Source organism: Dipodomys spectabilis, unplaced genomic scaffold, assembly GCF_019054845.1.
Source record: "Dipodomys spectabilis isolate Male_0828 unplaced genomic scaffold, ASM1905484v1 ptg000728l, whole genome shotgun sequence".
NCBI classification, from domain to species: domain Eukaryota; kingdom Metazoa; phylum Chordata; class Mammalia; order Rodentia; family Heteromyidae; genus Dipodomys; species Dipodomys spectabilis.
Window position 1 is genome coordinate 295,319 of NW_024871405.1, and position 18,286 is coordinate 313,604.

An 18,286-nucleotide genomic window follows, 5' to 3' on the forward strand; every position below is an offset into this window, starting at 1 on the left:
CCTGTGCTTCTTCCTTGTCCATTTTTTAAACTGCTCTCGTGCTTTTCTGATTCTTAACTTTGGCTAGCTGGGCCTGGTCTGGGGGGAGCAGGTCAGGGTCAGGGGAGGCTCTGGTGGGAGCCTGAGAAACCATCCCAGGATTCTGGTGGGGTCTAGCCTTAAAACCCTTGGGGTTAGAAGTGTCCATTTCCTTTGTCAGCTGAGCATCCTCTTGTGAGCTTTTACATTTTTTTTGGTTGTCAATGTAATGTACATGTTTTGTCTTTTCTTTTTCTAGCCTCTGGGGATGGAGAATCACTGGTAAGATTTGTGTTGTCAAAGTCCTGTTTTCTGGTTGAGTCTCTCTTTCCTGAATAGGGCCTCCTCTTTCAATCCATTCCTGTCCATTCTTTAAGATAGTCATTACACCCTGGGGCTGGGGAGAAGGGAGTATTCCCTATGTCCTTTGCTTGAGGAGTAGACAGGAGTCCTCCAGTTTTGGGGTTCACTGTTAGGATCTCCAGTACCTCTAGCTTGAAACCTGGGCAGGTGGAGGAAGAACTGCAGACTCTGAGCTCTACCTGTCCTGCAGTTTTGCTTTCAAATTCCTTTCAGGCTGCTTTTGTGTGGCTTTGAGTATGTGATGACCCTGCGTCAAGCCCAGTGAGCTAGGAGTGGAGGGTGAAAATTGGGTAGGGGATTTGAGCAAATAAATGTGTTTGCCCCACCCAGATGAGTCAACCTGTTGGTTTTTCCCCTCAGGATGAAGATTCAGAGTTCACTTTAGCCTCTGATTTTGAAATTGGACACTTCTTCCGAGAGCGGATAGTGCCGCGGGCCGTGCTCTACTTCACGGGGGAGGCCATAGAGGACGATGACCATGTATGTGCAAGGGGGGCTGATTTGAGTTTCGTCATCAGCCAGGCGCACCATGTCCCCTCTCTCCTGTGCTGGGGGGGATAGATGCGGAAGGGGACAGTTGGAGAAGTTGCAGTGGAAGAAGCCCATGTGGCAGATCTGAAAACCTCAGAAGGGGCAGAAGGCTCATGTCCTGGGAGGGGCTGAGTGCTTAGAAACCACAGGGAGGCTGGGCCCTGCCACACTGTGGTTGGCAGTAGTTCCACGCAAGTCTGTGGGGTAGCAGCTCCTGCAGGCTGCTGGGAGAGGGGCCCCAAGTGCTGTTTGGTGCCAGGCATGGGTTGGTATAGGATATTGTGCACTCTAGGAGATAGACTTCTCTTCTGTAGCTTGTCGGTTTCATCCGACAAGCTGGAGAGAGCTGGAGCTCGTTCTCTCATGAGCCATGGCTCCTTACATCTTTCCCGGTGTGTGCTAGCAGGACCCAGAACTCATTGTTTAACTTCTGAAGGGTGCTTACCCTGGCTGGAAGTGGATGGCTATAAACAAGGCATGTGGACCCACTGAGTATGGGCAGGCCTCTTGAGTGCAGAGTTGTAGAGGGGCAGGTCTCAGGACAGGCCAATCACACAGCAGGTTTAGACCAGGGCTTCCCACTGGAGACTCTGCAAGCTGTCTTGAGCACTCTGTCCTCTCCAGAAAGGACTGTCCATGTCCTGCTTGTTTGAGTGTGGCCCTTTTAATAAAGAATCCTCATTTAAGTTAGCTGAAATGTCAGGGGCTGACCTGGATGGATTAGCCATTACTCTGCCTGAGCAGGCAGCATGGAGACAGCGCATGTGCACTGCCAGTGGGTAGTGTTTGCTAGAATTAGAAATGCCCGCCCCACCCTCCTCGCCCAGCTGCTCCCTTGGTAGCTGTGTGGCCTCTGTGGCTCCTACTTGATGGGCCCTGGCACCAAGTGTTACTTTGGTGGCCAGTACACACAAACACACACACGTGAGCTTTTACATACACGTACACATGTGTACATACACATATACACTGATTAAATGAAAAACCCACTGATTATACTCCCAGCTAGCTGTGTAGGTGAGAAAAAAAATGGATTCATTGCCTTATAGATAAGCTTCTTCCACTGCCAGCAGTTTAGACTGAAGATGAGAGTGGGAGCAGAGTCAGCCAGGTTCCCACGTGGGTCCAGCCTGTCACACCTGGCACCTCCTGGTGCCCCCGCACTGTCCATCCCCTCTCCCCCTTGATTGGAGTGACTTTCACTTACTCATGTCCCGTGAAGACACAGGTTCACATGTGCACTGCAGCCTAGCCTGAGCTTGCAGTGTGTCCCCAGAGCCCGCAGCTGCCTCTGCCTAGGTGGCACCTCTGTGCAGCAAGTCGCTCCAGACTTCCCTCTTTCTCAGTCCCGGCTGGTGGGGGTGCTAGTTGGCAGGCTACATTAAGTTTTATAATCTTAATGCTTTTTCTGGGTTTTTCCCACTCCAGTTTGAAGAAGGCGAGGAAGGAGAAGAGGAGGTAAGACATGGAGAGTGTGGACTGGCACTGCCCTCATGTTGCCCATGTGGATTGTACTGCCATGTGGTGGGGGTCACCTTTGATTCTTGTTTTTGGTCGGTTGGGCCTGAACTCGGCTTGGGCGCTGTCCCTCAGCTCTTCAGCTCAAGGCTAGCGCTCTACCACTTGAGCCACAGCGCCACTTCCAGCTTTATTTTTTCTGTTTATGTGGTGCTGAGGAATCGAACCCAGGGCCTCATGCATGTGAGGCAAGCACTCTTACCACTGAGCCACCTTCCCAGTCCCAGTCACCTTTGATTCTTGCACCCCTATTTAGCAATGACACAAATACATACACATGCCGCACCAAGCCCGTGATTTGTCACCCTGAAATTACTTCCAAAATATACCTTTAGAAAATAAACCCCTGCCCAGTGCCAAAGGCCCGGGCCACTCAAGGGTGGGGTTTGAGGATCATGGTTGAACACCAGCCTGGGCAAAGGAGAGTCTGTGAGCTCTTGCCTCCAGTTAACTGCTACAAAGGCTGGAAGTAGAGCTGTTGCTCAAGTGTAGAGCACTAGCCTTGCTTAAGCCCGAGCACTGGCACAAATGTTAAAGAAATCCGCACGTTTTCCAGAAGTGAGAAAATGATCTTCTTTAGAAATGTGTGTTTATTTCAGGCTTGTCAGTGAAAACAATACACACAGACAAAATGGTTTAACCATAGGGTGTGGCAGGGACAGGCTTCCTCTAAAGCAAGGGCTGCTTTCATGGTCCCATCTTCGTCTTTCCAAATAACTCTCTCCTTTAATACAGGAGTTGGAAGGTGATGAGGAAGGAGAAGAGGAAGAAGATGCTGAAATTAACCCTAAGGTCAGTTATTTGGGGTTCCCCAACCAGCAGGTGCTCTACTGTGGGACTTTGAAGAGGCGTTGCTCACATTGAGGTAGAATTGTGCTGAGCATGGCGGTACACGCCTTTAATCCCAGCTCTAGGGAGATAAGAGGCAAGAGGAGCACAAGTGTGTGCCAGCTCGGCCTGCATTCTGAGGCTCCTGTCTCCTCAAACAGCTTCAATGAGTATATCCGAGGAGCTTTTGGTGAGAAGTCGGGGTGTGTCTTTGGAAGTAAAGTCCCACGGGGCTTCTGAGTGTTCCCTGGCACTGATGAGCAGAAAGTGGAACTGTGGGTTAGGCTTGGGCTGAGAGTGCCTAGAAATCTCAAATGGGTAAATCTGTTTCAGCTCATTTAAAATAAATGGCAAGGTTTGATAGAGAAAACAGGCTTAAAAGAAAAATGAGCAGGTAGCTCCATCCAGCAGCTCCCCCAGTTTTTATCCATGGTCTCAGCAAGTATGGGTCAGGGAGCTGAGCCCACCTCCCGCTGACAGCTGGCCTTGTGCAAGTGCAGCATGAGCCTGCGCAGGAAGCCACAATCCCTGCATGCCAACGGAAGCATGCATGGTGGGTGTGGCATTGCTGGCATCTCTGTGGTCTGCGTCTGGTCTCCTTGTTGTGCTGCCCCTTGTTTGCCCTACAGTGGACTCCGCCAGCGTCGTGCCTCTGTGCTGCAGCCAGTGTCGGATGCAGGCGCCATGCACACGTAGGGCACACATCCTACGTGTGTGCACATGGCGGGAGGAGGAAGGGCACACAGATGCCGGATACACATACATGTCACACCTGTGTGCCCATGGCAGGCCCCAGAGGAGGATAGAAGGTGGGAGAAGGAAGGGTCTGCACAGACACCATGCACACATGGAGGAAGAGTCTGCACACCAATGTCATGCGTCTGTGTGCACTATGTTCATAGCGGGCGGGCCCTGGGGAAGGGTGGGAGAGGAAGGGCCTCCATTCGCAGAGATGTGCCTCCTGACCACCACGCTGGAATAATCTTATGGCCGCACTCTGGGAGTGACGGGGGACTGCTTGGTGAACATGAGCCAGGTGTGTGCACTGAACATGCCACCCTGTGGGCATGGGGTAGCCGTGGCCAAAGTTGGCAGGGGCTGAGGACTGGCCTGGGGCACCGTGGCGTTGTGCTGTTGGTCTCACTGTTGGTCTGTGGGTTTCGTTCCTTTCTCCTTCGTTGCATGCAGTCCTCACCCTGCCGGGCCTGTTTCCTCTCACCCTTGGTTTCTAATAGCGTCTCTCCAGGTAGTTGCAGATGGCTAGCATCACCTGCTGGCACCTCTGATTGGTTGTGTTGGCCAGGAGCAAAGATGTGGCTAAGCTGCCAGCACAGGCTGCCTGAGGCAGTTGTGTCCCTTTGTGCGTGGTCCTCCTCCCCCACCCCCAGCAAAGGGTCACCATGGAGAAACAAGGGAAGGGCATTGGTGTTGGCATGAGTAGTCTTGCCTGGTGGCCGTGTTTGAAGGGAGGGCAGCTGGGCTGCACCTGTACACCTGGTACCTTGCAGCTCTGTCAGGAGAACGTGGCTGCTGCCTCCTGTGTGATTTTTATACTTGTCATTTTCTTTCATGCTGACAGTTCCTTTCAATTTTTTCCCCATTTAGGTGTAATTTTTGTTAATCATTCATGCGTTCTAGGTAAGGTGGAATCCGTTCATACCTAATTTGAAACTTCTGTCTGTACTTGGTCTGTGCCCTGCGTTGTCTTTGGGACATAGGAAGGTGCGCCCAGCCACTCTGCAGGGCTGTGCTAGGGCCTTGCAAGCCCAGTGCTCCTAAGGGCTCTGCTGCTGGGTTTGTAAAATGGGCAGCCACAGGGAGATGTGCCCCCTGGTTGGCTGAGTGCAGCAAGTTACAAGCTGTCCGTCAGGTGCATGCTCTCGAGGAAGAGTAAGGAGCTGGCTGGGTGGCACAGAAGTCCCTGTGGACCAGCAGGCCTGGTAGTGCCCCGCCAGCTGTCCCCAACTGTGCCATCTGCACTGAGACGGGATCAGACACAGTGGCAGTAGAAAGGGCCCGCGAGAACTCTGCAGAACAATGGATGGGATGTTCTCGGGGAGTTGAGTTGGGCAGTTTTGGTCAGAGGAGGGAAGAGCCAGTTTAGTCCCTACCCGAGGGTGCTCAGCGCTTTCTAGGATGCAGTGGGAGGAAGAAGAAAGGTGTAGAGGCCGTGTGCATCACGTGCCATGGCAGGGGCTGCTGCCCCCAGGGAAGAAGGCTCACCCTGATGGCCACACAATTTGGTGGGTTCCCTGGCCTGCCGTCCATGCACCTGAACCAGCAGTTCTGTGAAACGGTCCAAGATACCCTGGTGGGAGCTGTGCCTAGTGCAGCTGGTGGAATGAGGCATGCTGGTTAGAGGCCTGCCTTCCACCCTTCTCCGCTGACCACCCTTGAAGCCAGGCTCCTGCTGGGCTAAGCTTTGGTTGAAGGGTCGGGGCTCCATTTTTTAGGCTAGATAGCTGAGTGACCACACCCACTTGAGTTGCAGTTTGACTTTGGCTGTAGCAGGCTTCCTCCCTGGAGGAGTAGAGTACCTGCAGACCTGGAGAAGCAGGCAGTTTGAGAGGCATAGGCTTTCCCCAGTTACCGCTGCCTTTCCTGGAGCTCTTTGCCCTCACCGTAGCCAGGCCTGCTCATATCTGTGTTGGATGAGACAGTCTGGTGGGCTTCCTCTCTCAGGGTGGGGGTGGGAGTTGAACCAGGTCCTCTTGAACTCTTAACAGGCACATGGTCAGTCTCTGCTCTAGCTCTAGCCTTGGTTTTATTTAGGTCAGAGATGTTACATTCTTGTGGTTGAAATTGTTACTTCAATTCTGTAAACAAGATAAATTACACAACAACCCCTTGTTAGGTGACATTGTGTATATGTGATTTATGTATGCATAAAGATGTGGAGGAGGCCAGGTGCCAGTAGCTCACATCTGAAATCCTAACTATATAGGAGGCTGAGATCTGTGGTTCAAAGCCACCTGGGACAAGCCCGAGGCTCTTACCTCCAATTAATTACCAAAAAGCTGGAAATTTAAGACCCCAGGTCCTGAATTCAAGCCCCAGTACCAGCACCTCCCCCTCCCAATAAAATGTTGTAGATTGGGTCTCAAGTTTTTTGCCTAGGTGGGCTGGCTGACTGTTGGACTATGATCCCACATTCCCTGCCCCTGTGTAGCTGGAATTACAGGTGAACACCATAGTACCTAGTTTGTTGAGATGGATCTTACTAACTCTGTGTCCAGTCTTTCCCCAAGCTCACATTGATCTCTATCACCCAATAATTGAAACCTTAGGTGTGAGCTACTGTGCTAAGCCCTCTTCCTTTTTGGGGTGCGGGGAGCTGTGGTGGAGATAGGTCAGAGGGCCCCAGCCCCTGACTTCCATTTTCTGCCCGTCCTCTTACTAGTCGCACGCTGCATGCCATCCTGCGCTTGCTGCAGCTGCCAGGGACACCCCACTTCACACTTCAGAGGCCAGTAACTGCCCCAGCCTCCTCCAGGCTCACCCTTTCAGAGCAGCCTGACAATGCTTGGTTGGCATCTTTTTGGCTTGGATTTTGAGTGTATTTTGTTTTGGGCTCCTTGGCAACCTGCAGAGCAGCTGAGATGCAGGCCGAGCCAGCCTGTCCCCCCCCCCGCTCCCACTCGGGGCTCCTCCACAAGCTCCCTGTTCCTTGTGTGCTCATACCTCAAGATGTGACTTCACGAGGCAGTGCCGATGCCAGGTTGCAGTCAGTAACGTGTGTGGTGCTGGGGATTACCCGGCTGTGCTGGTGGCAAGGGCTCTGCCATTGTGCCTGTGGTGGGGCCTCACACACAGCCCACCTCCCTCCACCAGCACTGATTAGGGCTCTACAAGGTGCCCTTAAAACCAGCCTGCTGTGACTGCGGGGGTCAGCTCTGGTTTCTTGCCCCCAGTACCCACTTCTGATGCGAACCCGTGGGCTAGCTGCCGTGGTGGGCTGGAGATGGCGGTGAGCGGTGTTGCCTTGGCTCTCTACAAGGCCTTGTGTTCTCTCCCTGCAGAAAGAAGCCGGCCAGCCAGCAGAATGCAAGCAGCAGTGAGGAGCAGCGGGCCTGCCGGCGCCTGGGGCGGCCCTGCAGCGGCCCGCACGCGGCGTGCTGACATCTAACCCTTCCAAGTGCATGACTTCACTTTCACCCTTCCTTTCCTTCTTACTTTGCTTAACTTGTACAGTGGCGACGGAACTGCATTTCAGAAGTAGCAGGCTTAGTTCTAGCGCCTCTGCAGCCTTGGACCTCCCTGGCCCTGCCCTTGGGAGGCCGAGACCATGCGGGGAGGGCGGGGAGGCAGGGGTCGTGCCTGGGCAGAGCAGTGTGCTTGGTGCTGCAGCCTCCACTGCCCCCGTTGTTCGCAGCTGCTGACTGCTGCGGGTGGGCCATCCCCGGAGAGCTGGTAGTGTGGCCACGTTCTCCTGGTTTCTGGGGTGCGCTCTGGGGCCAGAGCCGGGGGGCTCCGCCTTGGCGTTTACCTGGTGACTGAGGGAAAGGATGGATGAGAGCGCTCTGACCCGCTTTGCAGACGGGCGGGGCTGGAGCCAGGGCCTGCGCCTCCGCGCTGGGGGTGGCGCTGCCCCGTGAGGTGGCTGTTCTGTGTGAGCCTCTAGTCTCCTTTCCTCAGTGTCCCCTGTTTGACCCCACCCTGTCCTGTCTTCAGCCCTGGGTTTGGTGTGGCCTGTTGCGGCGCGTGTGTGGGGTTTGAGTGTGTGTTGGTGGTTGCGGGGACAGCAGGTCCAGCCGGCAGCAGGCATTTAGAGTGCGCAGCCTTACCTGATAACGCATTTGTAACTGAATACGGTGTTTTCAATTTGTACAGAATAGTTAGAATATTCTATTAAAGTTGTGAAACATGAGCCGAGCTGAATTGTGTCTCTGTGCAGTGCTGATGGAGCCCCGCGCCTGCTGTGCTCGGGGCTCTGGCCGCGGCTGCTCTTCTGCCTTCATGTTGTGTTTGGGGTTTGAAAGCTCATTTTTAGGAAATGGCTGCGTGTAATTTACCCTCACCTCAGTGTCCCATCCTCCCCCAACACACACCAAGCAGGCTGTCTGACTGAAGCGTGGGCTTAGGAGCCCTTTGCAAACTGCAGGAGAGGCCTTGAGGATGACGCCTGGGTAAATCAGAACCCACAGGAAGCTTTCTGTAGAGAGCCAAGAGCTGTCACCTGCTCCCCGCTGAAGGGACGCGTCGCCCATGCCCGCCCTCCCCCACCCCATCAGAAAGGCCTGCTGGGCAGACGTCTTGCTCAGCCGTCTGACTGTCCGGCCAGGAAGAGACTGGTTTCCAGGGGGAGCAGCCTCAGAGCCGGCTCTTCTGGTGGCCAGCCGCAGGCCCTGCCTTCCACCTGGAAGTGGGCTTGGGGTACCAGAGCTGGGCAGCTGCTCCCCCCATCTAGGCAGGCGCTGATCTCGCCCGGCTGCCCACGGCAGGCCCAGCACCCAGCTGACACTGGTGGGCAGCCACTGGAAAGGGTGGAAACCAGGTGGGTAGAAATGTTCCCAGCTCTAGGTGTCACTGTCTCCTGGGTGTCCATAAACATGCAGTTCAAGGGTAATGTGAAGACCAGCAGTGACGCAGAAAACTAAGTGCCTGGGTAATTTCCATGAACTGCACAGGGACAGTTGTCAGTGTGCTAGCTAGCTACCTTGCCTCCAACGGGCAGTGGGTGGAGAGGCTCAGCCTCCCTGAAGGGGGCGCTGTTGCACCTGCAACATTCATTCTGATGCTGGCGGTACACACCATGAGAATCAGAGGACATGCTCTGTACTGCACGCCCTGACTGTTGGCCGAGTGAGTGAGCGAGCCTAGCATATGTCCAGGTGGCTGTGGACATCAGTGGTACGGTCAGGAGGCACCAGCAGCCACTGGTGCATGCCACCCTTGGTTCCGACTGGGTGCGGCATGACAGGGACTTTAGGAGCGGTGAGGGTAAATGGTGAGCTGCTGGGGTACTGGCATTTTGTCTCCCTTTCTGAATGAGACCCCCACCTCCTGGGAGTCCCCTGAGACTCAGTTACTGGAGTCTCATACACAGGCTTCCAAGCAGTAGTGCTTTGCAGGAGAAGTTCCCCTCTTGATTATGTTTGTGCTGGTGTACGAGGCTTGAACTCTGGGCCTGGCACTGTCCCTGAACAATTTCCTCTCGGCCTGTGTTTATCTGCGTGGGCCACTGCTCCATATCCAGTGCTCCAGGGTCTACAGGAGGCCGGTTAGCAGGGCCCCTGTGAGACCAGCACCCACCCAGCCGTTCCACGTTGTCACAGTAGGGTGTGCTCACACCCAGGTCCACAGAGCACAGCAGAAATAGCCGTGTCTGGATTTAAACGGACCTGGGGTCATCTAGAAGGCGGACCTGACTGCATCATGGTCCCCTTAAAATGAGGATGTTTAGGCCAGCTGCTGATGGTGTACACTGGTAATCCTAGCTACTCAGGAGGCTGACACCTGAGGATTGAGGTTCAAAGCCAGCTTGGGCAGAAAAGATCTTGAAACTCATCTCTTAATAGCAAAAAGCTAGGAATGGAGCTGTGGCTCAAATGATAGAACACCAGACGAGCAAAATGGCTAAGCAGGGTGTGAGGTTCCGAGTTGAAGCCCCAGTACCAGCACACAAAATTAAAATCATAAAATAGGGACATTTGCTTGCGTGTAAGCAGACTTCTTAAAAGTTCCCAGAAGCGGGCAACTCGGCTCAGGATTGTGGTTTCTTGAGGTGCTGAGGGTGTCAGCCGCCGGTGCTTCCCCGATGCTGTCGTCACCCCCGCGGTTCCAGTGGTCTGACCTGGGTTTCACGTGGCTGCTGGTGGGCTTCCAACACAGTATATGCCTGACTCCCAGCCCCACAGGGGTGGGGCGCCCGGGTCACCCTGCTCCTGTGGCCAGGCTGCTCTGAAGGCTCAGGACCTGTTGGCCTAGGGCAGGGCCAAGCCGAAGGGTGAGCACAGCCCTGCAGCTCCTACCACCTGGAGGTGATAGGGGCCCAAGGAACCTAGAAGGCCAAGCCCGCAGGCCTGGTCCCAGCCGCCCCAGCCCCATGAACAGAGCTGAGAGGGCTGCGCTGCCTGCTGTCTGCGTGTGGAGGTAGAGGCCCTGGGCTGGTTCACGCAGGCCTCTGGGCTCCTCAGGCTTCTATCTTATCTGCCACTCCCCCTGGGTTATTTGGCTCTGGCGCCTGTCACCCAGTAGGTGGCAGGTGTGGGGCAGGGGCCCGGCCCCTGCCGCCTTCCATATAACCTGAACCTTTGGCCCTTCCTGGCCAGTGGGGGGGGGCTCCTTGCATCTCTGCAGGTGGGTGCCACCCACTTTCACCCGGTCCCACCCCACTTGGCCGGGCGGCCCTGGCCCTGCCCTCCAGCGCACACTGTTCAGGGCCCCGGGGCCTTCCTCAGGCTCAGCCAGCCAGATTTTGTTTGTCAGTCATGGGGCTTGAACTCTGGGCTTGGGTGCTGACCATGTGCTCGTCAGCCCAAGGTGAGCGCTCTACCACTTGAGCCACAGCACCACTTCTGGTTTTCTAGTGGTTTATTGGAGATAGGAGTCTCACGGTCTCTCCTGCCCGGGCTGGCTTTGAACCGCGATCCTCAGATCTCAGCCTCCTGAGTAGCTAGGATGACAGGCGTGAGCCACCAGTGCCCTTCTCCCAGCCAGCTTTTTAACAGCCGTGTGTTTGGAGTAAATTCCAGATGCTGAGACCTGGAGGCCACTGTCCTGTAGTCCATGCTGACCTGGACACTTGTTAGCCAGGCACACCTGCCAGCTCACCTTGGGCGGCGCCCCAAAGCCTCACCGCCACCTCTACTCCAGTGTGCCCGGCCTGCTGAGTCACCTCCAGGGCGCGGCCGGATGTTACTTTCCATGACAACCGGACTTGGGCATGGGCAGTGCCTGGCCCGGCGTTCTCCGTCCAGTTCTCTGGGAGTCTCCAGAAGGTGGGGATAAGCCCTCTCCCCCTCAGGCCCCAGTGTGGCCAGCCAGGGCTGCCCCCTCCACCTGCCTCCCCCCCCTCCCCCCCGCCGGGAGGTGGTCACAGCGTCTCCCCAGGTCTGGGACAGGTGCTGCCAGCTGCCAGGCTGCTCGGAGGCCTTGGGGCACAGCCTCCCCCGCTGGGGCAGGGCAGGGACCCTGGGTTGGTGTCTCTGCCCCACCCCCCGCACCCCATGCTGTGAGGAGTGGGAGGAGAGCTGCCAGAACCCCTCAGACTCCCTTGGGCGGGCTAAGAGGAGGGCTAGACACGCTGTCCCCTCTCCCCGCTTGGCCTGTCCTGTGGGGTGGGAAGAAGAGGCAGGTGCAGAAGACAGAGGCCCACGTTCTGTACCCAGAAGTGTGGAGTGTTCTTCCATGATGAGGGGCTGGGGGGGGGGGGCAAAGGGACCTTGGGGATGGCCAGGGCCTCCAGAGAGAGGCAGGAGAAGAGCAGCAGAGACCAACAAGGCCTGTGCCCGCCGAGTGGCCTGGCCTCCCGGGGGACCTGCCCCGTAGGCCCTGAGGCCCGGTGGCCTGCGCTTCCACCGCCCCACCCCCCAGCTGCTTCCCCAGAATGCGTGTGTCCCAAACCTGCTCCCCCAGGACCGAGAGCTACCCACCGCAACCATCAAATGCTGGGTGCCCCGTCCGCTGGGCTCGGGTGTGCGGCCAGCCTGATGGGATGGGTGTGGCGGCTCCTCAGTCTGCAGAGGGGCTCCCTGAGGCTCCCCAAGGCCCTTCCTGAATGAACCTCCAGCCCGCCCAGTGCGTATATGAGTTGAAGGTGGGCCAGGTCCCTCCGCTGAGCTCCTCCGCCCTCCACCCCCCAACCCCCCACGTCAGACAGCCCCGTGGACACGTCCAGCCAGCTTGAGGACACCCCCTGCCCCGCAGCAGGCCAGGCAGCTCACCATGTACCACACGGCTCCTTTCCGTGTGTGTGTGTGTGCGCGGGCGCGCGCGCACGCACCCATGCTGGACACTCCCTGAGCTTTTTTGCTCAAGGCTGGTGCTCTACCACTTGAGCCTCATCTCTACGTCTGACGTTTTGCTGGTTAATTGGAGAAAAGAATCTCGTAGACTATCTTGTGTGTGGGGGCTGGCTTCTGACTGAGCTCCTCAGATCTCGGCCTCATCCTGAGGATTGCAGGTGTGAGCCTCCCGTGCCTGGCAGGGCGTTCAACCTTAGGTACTGAAACAATGCAGTGACCTTTAACTGTGTCCATTTTCTTTTTCTTTTTTTGTGGGTCATGGGGCTTGAACTCTGGGCCTGGGTGCTGTCCCTCAGCTCTTCAGCTCAAGGTGAGCGCTCCATGCTTGAGCCACAGCACCACTTCCGGTTTTCTAGTGGTTTATTGGAGATAAGAGTCTCACAGACTTTCCTGCCCAGGCTGGCTTTGAACCATGATCCTCAGATCTCAGCCTCCTGAGTAGTTAGGATGACGGGCGTGAGCCACCAGCACCCAGCTACTGTGTCCAATTTCTAAGTGACTAGACTGGGCTCTTGACTCAGAATTCCAAGGGCTGGTGATAGCTTCTGAGAAGGGCACTGAGTGGTGAATAGGAGTTCACCGGTGATGGAAGAAGGGGAAGGAGGGTATTGACTGAAATATCACTTAGTCAGTTCCCACCCACTTAAGAGGCAGGGCCCACCCTTTAGACTCCAGCCAAAGGGCTCAGGGAACCACAAGCACGGGCAGCCAGGGTGCTGCCCTGGGAGGCTGAAACCAGGTGGGGCGGGCTGGGTGGCCTCCACCCGCGCCTCACTTTTCTCAGGCTGCAGCTGGGAAGACAGGGACCCAGAGCAGGCCTGAGTCACAGGACCTGGCCCATAGGCCTTGTCAGCTTCGGACAGGTGGCATGGGGGTGCCCCTCCAGCCCCCCAGGATCCTGCCCTGTGGGCACAGGGACCTCAACACCAGCAAGGCTGGTGGTGGGGAGGGGCCTCCCTGGCAATCCGGGAGGGCTTCCTGAGAAAGGCAGAGGAGGTCTGCACGGGGCAGCCTCCATGAGCAGGGCCTACAGGAAGAGGGTGGTGCCAGGCCCTGGGCGCCCTGCCAGCTCCGTGACACAGCTTCCTCACGGCTGTTGGCCTTGCCCAGCGGGTTGGACAGGTGCCTGGGGAGCTGGCCTAGTCACCGTGGGGAAGTGACCTCACCTTACTCCGGGAGCTTCAAAAGGTTCCCTGCTCTCCAGCCAGACAGCCTCGAGGGGCCGGGCTCCCGGGCCAGAGCTGCAGGCCACATGGGACCCGGAGTGTCCAGGCTGGATGTTGGGTGTCCCCCTCTGTCTACGCTCCCTGGGAACCCCAGATGGAGACCCTTGGATAAATATCAGTACACTTGGCCAGGACTGATGCCACAACCCGGGGCCCAGCCCTGCCCCTCCCTCTGAGAGTCAGCCATTAACTGTCCCAGCCCCACACCCTCCAGAAGAGCCCTTCTAGTCCCACGACCGCGGTTTGCTGTGTGACACGGGCTGGGTCACTGCACCACTCTGGGCCCCTACTTCCTGAGTGACCGTGAATGGGAGAGACAGCTTCCGTGAGGCCACCCTAGCCTTGGCCTGGCATCCAGGCTGTACCTCCCTCTTGGCTACCTGAGGCTTGGGGTCCTCCAAACTCTTCACCTGGGCTGTTGGTCAGAGCTCGGCTCCATACTGACCACAGCCGCTGGGGGGGGGGGGGGCGGGGGGGCACTCAGCCAGCCCAGGGCTGGGTCAGTGTCTTGGCAGTGGGACTTGGCACATAACGTGTCCTCCAAGCATCTGTGACCATCTCCTAGGGGTGTCATTGGAGAAGCAGGTTCTAGCCAGGTCCTGCCGCTGTGGGGCCAGCCACTCTGGTGGCCTGGTGGCCCAGGTCCCTGGGGCAGGCAGCCCGGGTGATGGATGTGGAAGGGGAGCGAGCCAAGAGAAGTTGTGTCTGTCCATCCCCCACCCCCCCCCCAGGCTTGACCTTGTATAAGGGGCACAGCAGAGGGGCCTGGGCAGGCAGGAGGCCTTTGGGGAGGCTGGGGGCCCAGGGCTCTGGATGCCCAGCGCCTGGTCTCACCCCCACACCCCCTGCCAGGCTGGCACCTGTCTCCAGAGAGCAGCAGGAACAGGGCTGGGGCTGGGGAGTGGCCTGGCTGCCTGCCCCAGGCCTCTCTCTTCCTGTCTTTACTTTCTGCCATCCTGTGCTCCCCCACCGGCCCCTTCTCCCTGGGCCTCTTCTCACCTGGAGACTCTGGTGGGCCCAGTGCCAGCGTCTCTGGGCAGTGCTGGCGCTGCAAGACCCTCCCTTGGCCCTCTGTTCTCTTTCCCCACTGGGGGGGTGGGGGGGGGAGGCGGTTCTGTGCTCCTGAGGGGAAATGGGACCCCTTTCCTCCCGTCTTTCCTCGAGTCCCCCCAAACCAGCCAGGCACACAGTAGGTACTTAAGTAATAGCAAGTGTCCACACCAGGAGCTGAGCCCCCCACTGACTGGCCTCTGATGGGGACACATGGTTCTGGGGCCCCATGGCTGCCGGGAGCCCTGCCCCTCACCCTCTGGCCTTGCTGGGCTCTGCTCACAGCATGGCCTCTTAACCAGGCCTCAGTGCCCACGGCCCAGGCCAGTGGGGCCGGGATGCCTTCGCCAGCAGGAAGCCATTGAGCTCTTTGCCAGGGGTCCCCCTCCCAGCCACCCTGTGGCCTGCTTTCCCACCTGTGGCAGGCCAGACGCCCTTGTCCAGCGGTCCCTAGACCTGTCTCCTTCCTCCAAGGTCAGGATCTGAGCCTGCCCCCAGCTCCCCTGCCCCTCCGCACCCCTGACGCCCCCCAGCTCCCCTGCCCCTCCGCACCCCTGACTCCCCCCAGCTCCCCTGCCCCTCCGCACCCCTGACTCCCCCCAGCTCCCCTGCCCCTCCGCACCCCTGACTCCCCCCAGCTCCCCTGCCCCTCCGCACCCCTGACTCCCCCCAGCTCCCCTGCCCCTCCGCACCCCTGACTCCCCCCAGCTCCCCTGCCCCTCCGCACCCCTGACTCCCCCCAGCTCCCCTGCCCCTCCGCACCCCTGACTCCCCCCAGCTCCCCTGCCCCTCCGCACCCCTGACTCCCCCCAGCTCCCCTGCCCCTCCGCACCCCTGACTCCCCCCATCTCCCCTGCCTCTTCACACCCCTGACTCCCCCCCACACCCAGGCACACGGTGGAACGCACTTACAACAGCCCGGTCCAGGTCTTGGTGACCTGGAAGGGCCAGGGTTGAGGCTGCGCGGGGAGGGGTCCCGTGAGGGGGACGGGGCCCGGGACCTGGTTTGGCTCCCAGGACGCTGTCCTGCCAGGCTCCCTGGTCTTCGGACCTAGGTTGCTCTTGGCCTTGAGCCGGCGCTCGCCCGGGCCTGGGCGGCCTCGCTGCACCGGGCTGCCCGCGGGGCCCTGGGCCTCCCGCCCCCACCCCTGGGAACCGGGGGAGCCGCGTCCACTTCCTGCTCCCATTAAACCCTTTGAAGGCCGGGCGAGCGCGGCGGCGGCCGGCGGGCGCTGACTCAGGGCCGCGCCCCGGGACCCCGGGACCCCAGAACGGGCACAGGGAGGGCCTGTGTCGTTCCCGGTACCGGCCCCCCCCCCGCTCGGCCCCCACCGGGAAGGTGGGACGCGGGGCCCGCCCGGGGGGGGCGGTACGAGGGGAGCCCCGCTTCCCCCGCCCGTGGAGCCCGGGCGGCTGGGGGCGGGGGTTCGGGGCTTCCCGGTGGTGAGTCACCGCCGGCGGGGCCGGCTGCGGCGCATTCCCCCGGCGAGGGCGGGCTGCGGCGGGGTGCGGACCCCGAGTCAACGCCACACCCCGCCGGGCCGGGCGGCCGGGGGTCCGGCCGGAGGGGAGTGCGCTGCAGAAGTGGAGGGTCGGCCCGGGCCTCGGGCCTCGCTCGGCCGGGGACGGGGGCGTGGCCCGCGCAGAGCCGAGTGGGCGTGGCTGGCCTGAGAGTGGCCAGCACAGGACCGGGCCTGGCTGGGGGCGGGGCTTGTCTGGGTTGTGGGCGTGGCTCTCCCGGGGGCGTGGCCCCGCTTGGGGCGGGGCGGATATAAGGGGCGCTCCGGGCCGGCGGCATGCAGAGCCGGCTCGGCCCCCACCTCGACCGCCCGCGGGACATGAAGACCCCCGGCGAGGTGCTGCGCGAAGGCGAGCTGGAGAAGCGCAGCGACAGCCTGTTCCAGCTGTGGAAGAAGAAGCGCGGCGTGCTCACCCCCGACCGCCTGCGCCTCTTCCCCGCGGGCCCCGGCGCGCGCCCCAAGGAGCTGCGCTTCCACTCCATCCTCAAGGTGGACTGCGTGGAGCGCACGGGCAAGTACATCTACTTCACCATCGTCACCACCGACCGCAAGGAGATCGACTTCCGCTGCCCGGGCGAGAGCTGCTGGAACGCGGCCATCACGCTGGCGCTCATCGACTTCCAGAACCGCCGCGCGCTGGAGGACTTCCGCGGCCGCCAGGAGCGCGCCGCGCCCGCCGCGCAGCCCGAGTCCCGGGCGGCCCGCGCGCCCTGAGCCCGCGTCGCGGTGAGTCCCGGGGCCGCGGCCTGGGCCCGTGGGGGGGGGGCTGCGGCCTGGGGACACTTCGGGGGCCCTGGCGCCGCGATCGCCCAGCCAGCCTTTGTCCCCAGGGTTGGGGGCCCCGCAGGCTGCGCCCCGCGCCGCCCCGGCACAGCCCTGACCCAGTCCTCTCCTCACAGAAGCACACGCTGGACCGCACGGGCCGCTGCCGGGCAGGAGCCCCGGGGGTGCCCGGCGTGTCGGGGAGCCAGGCGGGCTTCCACCCGCGGACCACGCGAGGACAAGGCGGCGGCCCCGACCTCCCGCGGACCCTCGCCCCGCTGTGCGGGCGCCTTAACTTATTACTGGACTATGTATTTATTTTGTTGTTACGCCGTTCCGTCTTAATATTTTGTTTTTGCATCCTGGTGCCATTCCAAATAAATGTCTCGATATGTGCTTTTTTTACTGAGCAGCTGTGACCGTGAGGTTCCTCCTGGGAGGCCTGGGGGGGGGGGTCACCCCCATCCGGAAGCCAGCTTTGAATGAATGTGTCATTGCCCAGGCCAGGTCCCCGCCTCCCCAGCCCAGGAAGTGCCCTGGGCGCGGCTTGGCTGGCCTCTGCTCCTGGGTGCGGCCGGCAGGGCCGCTGGCTGGAAGTTGGCTCACTGACCCATCCGAGGCCAGCACACCCCCCACCGAGGCACCATGCCGCCTCGCGGGGTGGCGTCCTCAAGTGTCTCCTGCCACACACCACCTGTCCCACAGCTGACCCGAGGCTCTTCAGCGGGCAGCCTGCCGGGGCTCCTGACCCCACCCTGGGCTGCACCCAAGGTGTCTCCGGTCCAGCAGCCTGCCAGTGCTAGCAGGGCAGGGTGGGTCCTGCTTCGGAACAGATGGGGGCTGGCCTGGGTCTCCCCCTGCCAGCCCAGGACGGTGACGTGGTCCAAGAGCTCACCAGACCCCTGCGCTACACCTTGAGACACCTGCGGAGCGGCAGGTGCCTCCTCACCTGGCTCTGACCTCAGGCTGAGCGGGAGTCGGTGGCAGGCAGGCCGGCCTAGCTGTGGCCCTTCCCCCTCCCTGGGTGCTGGGACACCAATTCTCCCCTCCCCCTCTCCAGGGAGCATGCAGCCTTCCCTTGGCCTTCCTGCAGGAGGGGACACCAGCCGGGAGGACAGGGTCTGAATCCTGTCCTCTAATCCCTGACACGTACCTGCAGTGGGGCAGGGGTCCTCCCTGTCCTTCCAGGTATCCCTACTGGATAAGGGACTGTTCCTTTGTCTGGGCACTGTGTTCAGACAGGAGGACATTCTGTGTAAGCCTGTGAAGTCCCTGTGCCGGTGGGGCAGAGGCCCCTCCCAACAGCAGAAAACTGCGGCTGGGGCCCTGAGACCCACACATGCCCCATGGGGGCCTCTCCCACCCCCACCCCGTTCAGGGTGGCCGAGCCTCAGGCCTGGGTCTTAGGTCTGGAGCGAGGTTGGGACTTGGCCGTCTGAGGCCCCTCACCTTCTGCTGGCCGTACCTGGAATTCTGGAATCTGTAGATTCCTATTCCTTAGGAG

The 18,286-nt window shown here is 59.8% G+C and overlaps 3 protein-coding genes across 5 annotated transcripts in view; 2 read left to right on the forward strand and 1 right to left on the reverse strand.

Moving 5' to 3' along the window:
• Nap1l4 (nucleosome assembly protein 1 like 4) overlaps nt 1–8,125 on the forward strand; it is a 42,524-nt gene extending 34,399 nt beyond the window's left edge. For 2 of the 3 annotated variants that reach the window (XM_042672602.1, XM_042672601.1), the window contains exons 11-15: nt 278–300; nt 742–861; nt 2,341–2,370; nt 3,166–3,222; nt 7,278–8,125. In XM_042672602.1, coding sequence (XP_042528536.1) covers nt 278–300; nt 742–861; nt 2,341–2,370; nt 3,166–3,222; nt 7,278–7,316 — 269 coding nt within the window. In that variant the 3' untranslated portion in view covers nt 7,317–8,125. Of the gene's footprint in view, nt 1–277; nt 301–741; nt 862–2,340; nt 2,371–3,165; nt 3,223–4,863; nt 4,897–7,277 lie in introns of all 3 variants that reach the window. The other variant, XM_042672603.1, reaches the window with a different exon arrangement.
• Dhcr7 (7-dehydrocholesterol reductase) overlaps nt 1–18,286 on the reverse strand; it is a 365,017-nt gene that overhangs the window by 265,857 nt on the left and 80,874 nt on the right. The gene's annotated exons all lie outside the window — the stretch shown is intronic.
• Nucleotides 16,257–17,189, forward strand: Phlda2 (pleckstrin homology like domain family A member 2). Its single transcript, XM_042672617.1, has 2 exons — nt 16,257–16,746; nt 16,920–17,189. Exon 1 carries the CDS (start codon nt 16,297–16,299, stop codon nt 16,732–16,734), a length of 438 nt encoding a protein of 145 aa, XP_042528551.1. The 5' UTR covers nt 16,257–16,296; the 3' UTR covers nt 16,735–16,746; nt 16,920–17,189.

What these genes read in the sequence shown, in the direction of transcription:
- Phlda2 (XM_042672617.1), top strand. Translation starts at nt 16,297, where the DNA reads ATGCAGAGCCGGCTCGGCCCCCACCTCGACCGCCCGCGGGACATGAAG.